At 45.9% G+C, this 12344-nt stretch overlaps 1 protein-coding gene across 1 annotated transcript in view; it reads left to right on the plus strand.

Moving 5' to 3' along the window:
• Positions 1-10488, plus strand: part of LOC119395760 (kinesin-like protein KIFC1) — a 31895-nt gene extending 21407 nt beyond the window's left edge. The window contains exon 4 of the mRNA XM_037662766.1: positions 10273-10488. Within this exon, the coding sequence (XP_037518694.1) occupies positions 10273-10488 (216 nt within the window). The remainder of the gene's footprint in view (positions 1-10272) is intronic.
• Positions 10489-12344: the final 1856 nt, after the last annotated feature.

Below are 12344 nucleotides of genomic sequence, written 5' to 3' on the forward strand. Positions count from 1 at the left end.
ACGCCGGTCTATCCTCGCCGACAGGGTGGCACTGCCGCGCCACGTTCCACCGCGTAATTGCAGCACCACCTCTCATTCGGCAGCTGTTAACTCTTTCGTTACCACGCCTATTCAAATCGATCACCGGTGATCGATGCTTTGAACAGTCGATATTGGCATGTTGGACCTGTTTCTCGTGCAACTAGCACCTCCTAGTGGTTAGTCCAGCCATCACCTCCTGTTTTTTCAGTGCCCGGGCGAATGCTCTGTTCGGGCCATTGAGCGCGCGCTCTGCCTCCACTCACCACTGCCGCATGGTGGCGCTGTGCGAGTAGGCTACGGGATGCTGGCGCTGAATGGCCGTGCATATTACGGAGCTCAAAAATTGGTGTTTGCATCGGAGTTTAATTGCATTCATGCTTCTCGCAGGGTTTCACGGGTACAGGGGGGATGAAAAGAAATGTGAACATAGCAGCTCATTGTTTTCATCATGCTCTGACCGTGGTCGCAATAAAGATTCTAGATGGTCTTTGATTGTATCATGGATGACTCTGTCTTTTTGTGTCATCACGGCTGGTTCGATACTTGTATTCGAGTTAGATAGTATTAGTTTTATTTTCTATATACATGATAAACGGCAGCGCACACCGGGTTAAGACAGATACACAAAACACGAAAAAAGGGCGACACCAGCGCTGATGTCGTCCTTTTTTCGTGTTTTGTGTATCTGTCTTAATCCGGTGTGCGCTGCCATTTATTGTGAATATGACCAACCAACTAGCCCACAAGTATATTTTAAGCAAGTTTATTTTCTACTTCAGGCTATTACTGAGGCATGCAAATGACGCGGTTGTATGTCATACTGTTGTGTACCACTCTCAGTGATTCCACTCCTGCGCCAACTGCGCCAAAGTGTGCCAAATTGTATTTACTGCGCCATCCTGATAATATCGACGAAAATTGCGCCAAAATCGTTTTAAGATTGCGTGCCGCACGCGAATGTTCCAGCTTTGTCGAGAGATAACGCCGCCACCAGCGATATCGCTGGAAAGTTCGATAGCGCCTGTATAAAAGCCGACGCGCTTGACCGCTTGTCACTTGTTGGACGGCCGACGCCCAGTTCGCCGCTATCAGTGTACAGCGTGTATTGCTGTAGTCTGAGTTTTCATTTCCCGGCCACAAGTTCGGCCAAATAAAAAGCTTCATCTTGACCACGCCAGCTGTTGTCTTCGTCGACGTCACGACTCTGTGACCAACGTTTATAGAACCAGGTAAGTTGCAAAACTCCCCGCGTCAGCCAACCCGTCGCGCGGCGCCAGGGCAGCTTCCGGTTTGGTGGCTCTGGCGGCGCAACAAGCTTCCGCTAGCAGACAAAAACGCGCAGTGTGCGTGGCAAGACGCCGAGCCAGCCGTTCAGAATGGACTTCGTTGTTTACATCGCCGACTGTACATTATCGAGATTTTTCGTTGCACTGTCGCTGCAGCGTAAACCTGAGTAATATTTAGCAGTGGTAAGGCAAAGTCAGTAAAGCTATGGCTTCCTAGACTGCCCACGATAACTGATGCTTGATAGCATAACATATGAGTGTTTCCATTACCCTATAAGAAATCAACTATATGACGCATTCCCGTAGCGTAATTCTTTAGCTAAAGTGGATGCTTGGGCATGTTGGTACTTCCTTCTTTTCGTTTTGGACTGTGCAAGTATTGCGCGGTGTTAACGAATAAATCTTTTTTGTAAGTCAGCGCTGTTGTTTGTGCATTCCTTTTTCTGGTTGTCCGTCTTTCTTGCGCTATTTTTTTCCGATAATTCTTCACTTTATATTTTTTGAAGTGAGGCGTTTTCACTCTGTATCGCGGCTGTCGTTTTTAGCAATCATTGAGCGGTAAAACCGCCGCACGCCACACTTTCAGTCCTGCTACAGAAAAAAAAATCTATTATTTTACGTACGCACGCAATGCAGCGAAACGATTTTTGAGATATGGCATGTATAGTGTGATGCACATAAACGGCACGATTTATTTGCAGTCTCAAGCATTAAACCTTATCAAAACAGGTCCAATTAAGTGTAAAATATTATTTACAGCACGATTTTTAGAATCACTCAAATCAAGGCAAGTTCGGGAATATCGTTGGGACGCATTCTTCCACGAGGCTCCATTCCGCTGGCAATTTCAGCCTTAATTCTTACCATAGACCATGTGAGTGAGTCTTCAGGATGTCTTCCTCGTGAAGGTGCATATCATGCACACATACGTGATGTGTCGGTCAGTTTCTTATCCTCACGAGGAATGGCGCGACCCACGCCACTCGCTGGTTCATTTCATGTTTCACTTTTTGAGCACCGAAAAGCGACGCGGACGCCAAGCGCTGTGCCCGCGTCGCTTTTCGTCTTTGTTCAATTGTGTGCTGAAAAAGTGAAACATGAATTACCAACATGGCCAAGCATACGCTCTTTCGCTGGTCCGGATCACGCGGGGCACAAATAGGGTTACCAACCGTCTCGGACTTCGCGGGACTGTTCCGACTTTTCATACAGCGTCCTGAGCCATCCCTGTCGGGACAGCTGTATGTCCGGGATTTATTCGGGACCATCCAGTTAAAAATTTTTATGTGATCCTACGCACATCCGACAACGCACGTCACGCTCCAGAACACGATGTTCTGACGAATAGCACGTACGAAGCAATGTTGCGGAGCCTAGCGGTGGATTCGAAGGTCTTGAAATACTTTGGCTGAACTTCGGCATGAAGCGCGACAACTTTTACGAGTACACTCTCCAGCAAGAGGAAATGTTGCGAGCAGCACGTAGCCAGCTGAAGTACAACTTCAAGAGGCCGAAACAATAAACAATGGATTTGTCTGGAATATACCGCAATTAAGAAAACTGACTTCGCTGGCTCCCTATGTTAGTTTACCCCACCTCCCTTCATTGAAGAGCTAGTGACTCTAGGCACAAAAGAAACGTCGGGGTGTCTCGGATTTCCTGTAACCGCTCGTACAGCCGGGAACACAACATGTCGGCATGGTGAAGACACGCAGCACATCCGAAGCACAAGAGGGCGCGGAAAGCGTAAAACTTTACACAGAAAGCAGTCTCCACTGATACTAACGTGCCGCAACATTCACCGCTGGCTGAAGAGAGTGGAGTGAGTGAATCCTGTTGCGACAGCAGCGCCACATCTGTCGCTGATAGCGGCAGCGCCGCGCAACATCGCTCAGTTTTGCAACTGACCTGGTTCTATAAACGTTGTCTGTGACAATATGTCATATTATTGTTTGTGCGCTGCAGCTTATATTTTTTGGAAAGAGCATTTCGTTATGCATAATTTGGTATGCTGCAATGCGAGCTGGATTACTTTCTAAACTGGCAAAAATTTCTTCCCGAGACCTGTGAAAAATGACCATTTTCTCATGGTAACCAAAGAGTTAAACCTAACTTCGTCTAAGCCACGAGACGTGCGTGCGCCAGGAGGCGCAAGTGACCTTACAGGAGGTGTTAGCATCCCCACATCCCCCCAACCTTAAATCAACACATATCCTGGCAAAAAAACTTAAAACAGACAAGCTCTATGAAAGAAGACAACACATGTGGCGTAAATGTCCCTAAAGAATGTCTGTGCACCGTGAAACAGCGGCTGGTCAAAAACGCTGCAGTGGGACCCGCAACGGGAACGTGGCAGTGGACACGAGAAAGCGCTGCTTGCGCCGACACGTCTTCTTGTTGCAAGCAGCACTCGTGAGTGCGCCGATTTGAAGGCAGCTGTGCAGGTCACAGGCATGTCGACTGCCCGAGATGTCTCGACCGCATTCCTGGCCAGTGGTGGAGGCGATGTGCAAAAGGCAAGCAGCCGTGGGTTACATCACTCCCGCTGCATACACTCAAAGCACTCTCGCCAGAACGGTGCAGTAGGACAAAGGGAAGGGAGCTACGGGCGCATGCGGCCGCGTGGTACGATGTTCAGTATGGCTAGCAAAGACATCGGTGGCGACTGCGACGCCCAGTTCAGACGCCCAGTGTGACAGCGACAAGGTTGCCTGATGTCGCAGATGTAGAATGTGTCATAGCGAGATTTGTTTCGGGGGATTTCCACATTCTTGTTTGGGGCATTTTATTGCTGTCCTAGCTCAACCACTGTTTTCTTTGAGAAACTTAATGAAGTCTTGTGCAAACATAGAAACAGCAGAGGTAATTTATTACTTGTCGGCGATTTTAATGTTCCAGATGTCAGCTGGGTAGACGAGCTTCCCGATGCACTTTCCGCTTGCGCCGAACCTCTCGTTGACATCGTCCTGCTACACAGTCTAACACAGCTCGTAAAGCAACCTACGCGCGTTGAAGGAAACAGCGCCTCAGTTTTAGATTTATTTCTCAGAAACAGTGCATTGCTCGGGCGAAAGCCAACAGTGCATCTTTTCGAAGGCATATCAGATCATAAAATGGCGTGCCTCACAATACCTGTTATCGTTGTGCCATAAAACAAAAGAAGGGAAGGCTAATTCCTATGTTTGCACAAGCTAGTGATGTAGATATATTAGATGCATTGGACTGTTCATTTTCTCTTCTTTATGTCGCGGTATGAATCGCACAGCACTTCTGTTGACGGCTTGTGGTGCTTTTTTAAAGAAACGGTCTGGCAATGCATGAACAATTTTGTCCCATGGAAACGGAAACAGCGGCGAAGTACGAACCCTTGGATAACAAAAGATATTGTTCGACTGGGAAGGAAAGTAAAAAAGTCACGAATGCAGCACCGGCGACGCCCCTCTGCTCAGAGTGCTGACAAGTTATCTGAGCTGCGGGCTCGGCTAAAGCACGACATTGGACAGGCGAAAGAATATTATGAACATTTTCCATCTATGTCCCCCGAAAAATTCTGGCGACACCTATCTCCGAAAGAAAAAAATCTGTCACGAGTGTCTTAATTAACGGCACAGCTAAAACTGACAAGAAAGAAATGGCTAATGCACTAAATAATTATTTTTGCTCTGTGTTCACTCACGACGACCGCATTGTTCCATATTTTTTGACGCATGAACAAACACCCCCATTGATGACATCACTATCGGTGAGGATGGAATTTTATCCCTCTTGCTTAAACTAGATGTCAAAAAATCATCCGGCATAGATGGAATCCCGAACGCTTTTCTGCACCGATATCCTGAGTGGTGTGCAAAATTTTTTATGTCTGATATTTCAGAAATCACTGTCAGACGCGGAAATTCCTAGTGACTGGAAATGTGCCAGAATAACCCTGATACCCAAAAAGGGCGACCCATCCTCTGTTGCATCCTATCGGCCAATATTCCTCCCTCGCACTTGTGCGAAAGTACTCGGAACACATCATTTTTAAACATATTTCCAACTTCATTGAAGAAAATAAGTTAATCGATAGTCGCCAACACAGTTTCCGACGAGGAGTTTCCACAACACAACTACTTGAGAGCATTCAGGACTTCGCCGCAGTGTTAGATAAATCTGGTCTGGTCGATATCATATTCCTCGACTTCGAGAAAGCATTTGACCGCGTATCACACTGTAAACTTCTTTTAAAACTAAAGCCTATTCTTAAAAATGAATCTATTCTTGCATGGATTGTCCATCGGTGTCTATCGATGATGTCAGCTCTGATTCTGCTTCCGTCCACTGCGGCAAGGTTTCGTTCTTGGGCCATTATTCTTTTTGATCTTCATAAACATCGCTCAAGAGATACCGGCAAAAATCCGTTTATTTGCAGGCGACTGCATCTTATACAACGAAATCCGCAGCTCTGACGATCAGGTTTCTCTTAACCAATCATTAGCCCAAATTCAAAACCGGTGTACCTCGTGGCAGATGCAGATAAACCACGGCAAAACGGTAGCAAGGACAATCACGCGTAAGAACAATCCACTCAGTTTCACTGATAGTGTCAGCGGCAATAACCTATCTGCAGTTTCCAATTACAAATACTTGGGCGTTGTCATTACAGCTGATCTCCGATGGAATGATCATGTCACATACATACACAAGAAGGCCATGCGGCAACTAGGATACTTGCGGTGAACACTTTCCAAGGCTTCAAGAGATGTAAAGCTTTTGGCTTATAAAACCTATATAAGACCAACACTAGAATACGCTGCCGCAGTATGGGATCCGCACACAAATGCAAATATAAGCAAACTAGAAAATATTCAGAGAAAGGCAGCTAGGTTTAAATTATAATTCGTTCAGTTGGAAAATTTCCCCAAGTGCTCTTCTAATTTCAGCAAAGCTAGAATCCCTACAAATCGGACGCTATCGCTAAGTGACACCGCCGGATACGAACCCATGTCAACATGCCATAAAAGTGCTTGAGGATCAAGTCACCATTCCGCCTAGATGGTACATATTCGAAATATCGAATATTTTTCGAATAATCAGTACTGACGGGAGAGCCTGAAAAGAAGAGAACTGTGGAACAGCCAACGGTCATTTTTCTTCTTTAATCACTAAATTGTCAATGTGCATGCAGCCCAAGATTTTACGAGACTACTGGCGCTATATTGATTACCGGATGGTGTTTTTTTCTGAAAACTTCACTCTTACTCAATTTTTACTATGATGCACCTGCATCGCATTACTCAGTTCCTGTCTTCATCTTGTAATAACTGAAGGTGGGGACTGCAGCTGCGTTAAGCTTCACGAATAACAAGAGATGCAATTGTTGTGTTTGCATAAATTGTTCTTGCAGATACAGCTTTCAACGCTGATGTTCACATGCTTTCGGTACCGAGGCCCATGTTGTAATGACAGGTTTATCTGTTTTATTACAACCTTAGCTGTATTTGTAGTGTTTCGGTTCAAAATTGATTAGCTTTTGTATCTGTTTTATTTAAAAGCAAGCGACAAAGTCACCACCTTGATTACGGTGTCACTGCTGTATTTGAGCCTACAGTTGCAAGATATTTCGAAGGCTGCTGTGTACAAGCCTACCTCAGTTTTCATAATTGAAGTATTTTGAGTCGGTTAAAAGTACCAACCGTAATGTTGTTTGGTGAAAGTTTGTGAATATTCATTTAAATTAAAATGTTGGGGAAACTGTTTTGAAAATGGTTGTCTTACTATTCGAATAGTATTCGATTCGATTCCGAAATTTCCTACTCGCACACCCCTATATACGAACCAGCCAACATAGTAACTTTAGCGCACCTAACTCTCGTCTTACTGGAAGCGGGGGTGAGACAGCTGCGCATATTGCGCATTTTTTGATACAATTCGGTTTTACTGCGCCAAGCTGCTCGAAAAGCATAAAATTTGCAAAAATTGTGCCGAACTGCCCCGAAACGGCCTCACAAGCAAGAATTTTCAAGCCCGCGTCAGTTCCAGCGTGGGAAAACGTAACTTTAGAAGCAGCGCCAGGGATACGTTCGCAGAACACGTTAACGTGCCCAAGCGTGTCCTTCTACGCACCTTTGTAATGGAGGCTTCCATAGTGCTGTGATAATCGCCTCTGAGTGGTTGTAAATATGTGTGACCCCCCCCCCTCCCCCCATATGCTCTGGCGCTCCGCTAGCTTGCTGCTTCTCGGTAGGCTGATTGTTCTGGCGCTACTGTAAACTGTCGCGTAACGAAAACTATTGAGTGGCATACGTAGCACGTAGCAGGGTTGTTCACTCTGTTTCTTTATTGTGCATATCTTGTTCCTCTGCTAGCCATGGTTTTGATGTAGACGCTGCTGCGTGTGTTCTCCCGCAATGAGCAAAGGTGAGTATTAAATGCGAAGCATTTCTTAGCGAACTTCTGCGACTTTGAGCGTATCTCTCTGTCTGTCTGTCTGTCTGTCGGTCTGTCTGTCTGTCGGTCCGTCTGTCTGTCTGTCTGTCGGTCCGTCTGTCTGTCTGTCGGTCCGTCTGTCTGTCGGTCCGTCTGTCTGTCTGTCGGTCCGTCTGTCTGTCTGTCGGTCCGTCTGTCTGTCGGTCTGTCTGTCGGTCCGTCTGTCTGTCTGTCTGTCGGTCCGTCTGTCTGTCTGTCTGTTGGTCCGTCTGTCTGTCCGTCGGTCCGTCCGTCCGCCCGCCCGCCTACGACTTTGTGCTCTCCTGCTCGTTTCGTTAATCGAATGTACACCAAAATTGGTATGGCATAACAGGACTGTATGCCGAACATGAATGATGAGTCATAACATGAAAATCATGACATGCATGTCATGAACGACATGATATACCTGCCACAGTCTTGGTGCTCTTACGGCCGTTTTGTTAACTTGATATATACCAAAAATGATACGGCGTGACAAGAGTGTATGATGAACATAACTGACAGGTCCTAACATGCAAAGCATGACATGCATGTCATGTACAGCATGACTTATGTGCCGCGCTCATGGTGCGCTGGCGGCCGTTTTGCTGGCTTGATCTACCCCGAATTGGTATTGCGTGACGTGACTGTGTGACGAACATAATAACACTAGCTAATATGAAACTCATGACACGCATGTCATGTACAGCATGACTTACGTGCCACGATCATGGTGCGCTGGCGGCCGTTTCGCTAGCTTGATCTACCCCGAAATTGGTATTGCGTGACGTGACTGTGTGACGAACATAAATAACACTAGCTAATATGAAACTCATGACACGCATGTCATGTACAGCATGACTTACGTGCCACGATCATGGTGCGCTGGCGGCCGTTTCGCTAGCTTGGTCTACCCCGAAATTGGTATGGCACGACATCACTGTGTAACGGACATAAATAACACGAGTTAACGTGAAAATAATGACACACATGTCATGTGCAGCATGACTTACGTGCCAGGCTCATGGTGCGCTGGCGGCCATTTCTCTAGCTTGGTCTATCCCGAAATTGGTATTGCGCGACGTTACTGTGTAACGAACATAAATAACATGAGTGGCACGCATTTTCCTCAATGACAGACAAGATGATGTATGCAGCTCTTTGCTGGCTGCTTCGCATTACATCGATTCCCACAATGCGTGGGATCTGGCGAATTTTTTTTTTTCGTGTGGATAGAGCGAATATTTCCGGCTGCATGCGTTAACCTCGTTAAAACATACCTGCCGGGAATGCGGCATAACTACGCATTAACGCTAGGAGGCACTAACCACCAAGTTCCAATTTGCATCTCCTGGCTTGCGCCAACGCCGCCAAGGAGGAAATAAATGCAGTGCCGCTGTAAATAGTGCCTCAAGTGTGCACGACAAAGCCTTTTTTTGTTTGTTCGTTTGCCGCAGCGCTGATTCGGGCTCTCTCGTACGACCGTCCTATGGCACATGGTGGCGACATCAAGGAGCGTTTCGAAACTATTACGCTTACAACGGCACTATGCTTGCAGCGCCGTATGCGCGCGCGTTTGACGACTTAGTGTCCGAGCGGTAAGGTTTCTCGGCGCTCGCGACCCATTCTTGAAGGCGGTCTCGCACGAGGTGGCAGCGAACAGTGGTGCAGCGCTTTTGTTATCACCTATTAAAAGCGTACGGTACACTTGACGCTACGCCACCCGCGCGGCCGAGCAGATAGCTGAAGGCACTTTATTGTGACGGGGTGCTTATAGGCATACGCAGGGTTCCTTCCCCTTCAGGGAGGGCGAAGGTTCATCGCAGCGCCCCCAATCCCGATTAAGTCAAAGTATGGGCGGTATGCGGCAGACTTTGCGCTCCCCTCCCCCCCCCCCCCCCCCTTCACGAAGAGGAACACTGACCTACATGAAGCTCTGGGGAAGCTTGAAAAGCTAAACAAGCAGACCAACAAAAAGTGAAAGCAGTAATCTGCTAAATGGTATTGCTTATCTAAAGCAAAGACCTACTGCTGTGTGACAATTCTTGTGCAATCAGTTTCTTTTTATTATTTGAGAAGTGTGATGTTTTTCTTTTCTTATTTTCAAGTGTAAAGTGAACCTAGTTTGAAAAACATTTTTCATCTATTTCATATGTTGTTACCCGGATTATATAAATTGTGCAGTTTGTAAAAAAGTACTGTAGTTCGTACCTGGCGATAATCTGTTAAAAAAAATGCTTTCTCCAAAGGCTGTTTGAATGTTATGTGTATTCTAAGCCGAATAAAGTATGTGCTTATTCCTCCAAGTTGCTACAAATTTGTTTTTTCAAGCTCCAAAAACGACATTATAAATGCCGCTAACTGCTCCCAAACAAGGTTTGCCTGCTCCTAAATTGAAATTTTGTTGCTCCCAGAACTGCTCCCAAATCGATTTCAGCCGTCTCACCCCTGTGGAAGCAAAGGCCATGCAGGCTCAAAATTTTTGCCACAGATAATAGTAATGTAATGTGAGCCCCTTCCTTTTCATGCCTTGCAGTACGATATGGTGGCCAGCTTCATCGAAGTCTACAACGAAACCCTGCGGGATCTGCTGGTGCCATCCTTCTCGGGCACCCACGTCCACTCCACTGCAGCTCAAGCTGGCACGCAAGGATGGCCCCAGTCCGAGTGGCAAACCTCACGGAGGTCAACGTCACATCAGCTCAGCAGGTTTGCACTACCATCTGTTTGCATTGCCTGCAGCATACATTGAGGTATATTACGGTCACCTATGCGAGCAGTATTGAAGATGCATGTTGGATACCATCTTAGACACTACTCTATGGATAGCTGTATCGTATTTCCAATGCATAAAATGTATTGTGCACCTTAAAGGGGCACTAAAGTGAAATAACAAATTAGTTTTACTCTGGAAACTCTAATGCCGTTAATTTCACCATCAATGATAGAATAGAAGGTCAAGCTCAGTCTCATTTTTATATTTCGCGCCGAAATCTCCGCGTGTGACGTCACGTATTTCAACGTACATTTTTCGTATTTTGGCAACATTGGCCCAACGAAATTTGCTGAAACTTGGTATGTTGTCTCTGGCCCCCTCAGAGGACGATGTACCGATTAGAAATTACGAGGCTTGTGCGAATAGTAAATTTTAGGTCCGAAGCGAATTCGAAGCGAATAGTGATTTGGTCAAAGCGAATTCGAATAGTTGATATCACATATTATAAAGAAAAATGAGCATATTTGTCATGACCAAACTAACCAGTGCAATATTTTTAAAGTTGAAACAAGGCATATGCATATGTCATTCTTTTTGGTTCAAAGGGAAGTGGAAGCAACTTTAAGTAATAGCAGGATTTGATTTCCGGTAGAATCCAAGTGATAACCTGAAAAGTATGTAAGTTTTAAAATTTACTATACTTAGAGCATATAAGCCGGTATAACAAGCTTTTAAACTAAAAAATGATGAATCGATGTGAGGGTAATACAGTAAAACCTCATTAATTTGAACTGGTATTTCGAAATCCCACATAATTAGAAGGATCTCCTTGGCCCCGTATTTTGCAATGTAAATTTGAGTGGATAATTTCAAGCAGCGGTGAGTACCAGCCCGGTTAATTCGAAAACTTTGGGTGACATGTGCCAATTCCCCGATCCCGATTTAGCCTCTAATCGCAGAAGCGATGTCCCTTAGGCGCCACAACGCAATGCAGTGTAGCGATACTATGAGTGACAAGTAAAGCATCCTAGCCTCGCTGCTGCCAGCGCAAGAAAAAAACTAAACAAAAGGCGGTCTTGTGGTCAGCTGAAATGTGCGCCTGCGGAAAAGACGCGCTTCACTGCAACACAGCGGTGACACGCGGGCAGCATGATGCATGCTTCTCTCAACGTCAGTGCGTCATGATTTACCCATTCTTTCTGGGAAAATAGAGAAATTAATAAAGGGGCCGGTCTGACAGAATTCGCGATGTATGCAAACCTCTGAATGGCGTTTGTTCCGGCAATTTGCGTGCTTGCACTGCTGGTGGAGTACTTGCCTGCAACGGCTACTTCAATAACTCAGTTCGAAAACTTCAATGATCATCTTTTCCACCCAGAACACATCGCGAATTCCATCACACTGGCCATTATTAAATTCTTTATTTTACGAGAAAGAATGGGCGAATGGTCGCATCATGATGCGCTGACGCTGCGAGGAGCAGGTGACATGCTACCCGCGGGTCACCACTGTGTTGCAGCGAAGCACGTCTTTTCCGCAGGTTTGCATTTCAGTTGACCATGAGACCGTTTTTTTCTTTTCTTTTTTTCTTGCGCTGGCAGCATTGAGGCCCACCATTTCCCCGGTTTAGCGGCAAAATTGGGGCCAGGTATTGCTGGAAAACATAACCCTTGTAGGCGCAAACTAGCAGGCCACAGCAACGGCCACCTCTGATTACTTCCAGTAATTGAAAGTTCCTTGCATTCCGCTTTTTATATGTTTGGTTAATTCGAAAACCCTCTTAATTGGATTTTTCACAGTCCCAGTGACTTTAAAATTAACGAGTTTTTACTGTATGTTTATTTAACCTTGAAGCGGCGCTTCGCGGCAGTGCGGATTTTATTGGAACAGTA

This window comes from Rhipicephalus sanguineus, chromosome 6 (assembly GCF_013339695.2).
Source record: "Rhipicephalus sanguineus isolate Rsan-2018 chromosome 6, BIME_Rsan_1.4, whole genome shotgun sequence".
Taxonomy (NCBI): Eukaryota; Metazoa; Arthropoda; class Arachnida; order Ixodida; family Ixodidae; genus Rhipicephalus; species Rhipicephalus sanguineus.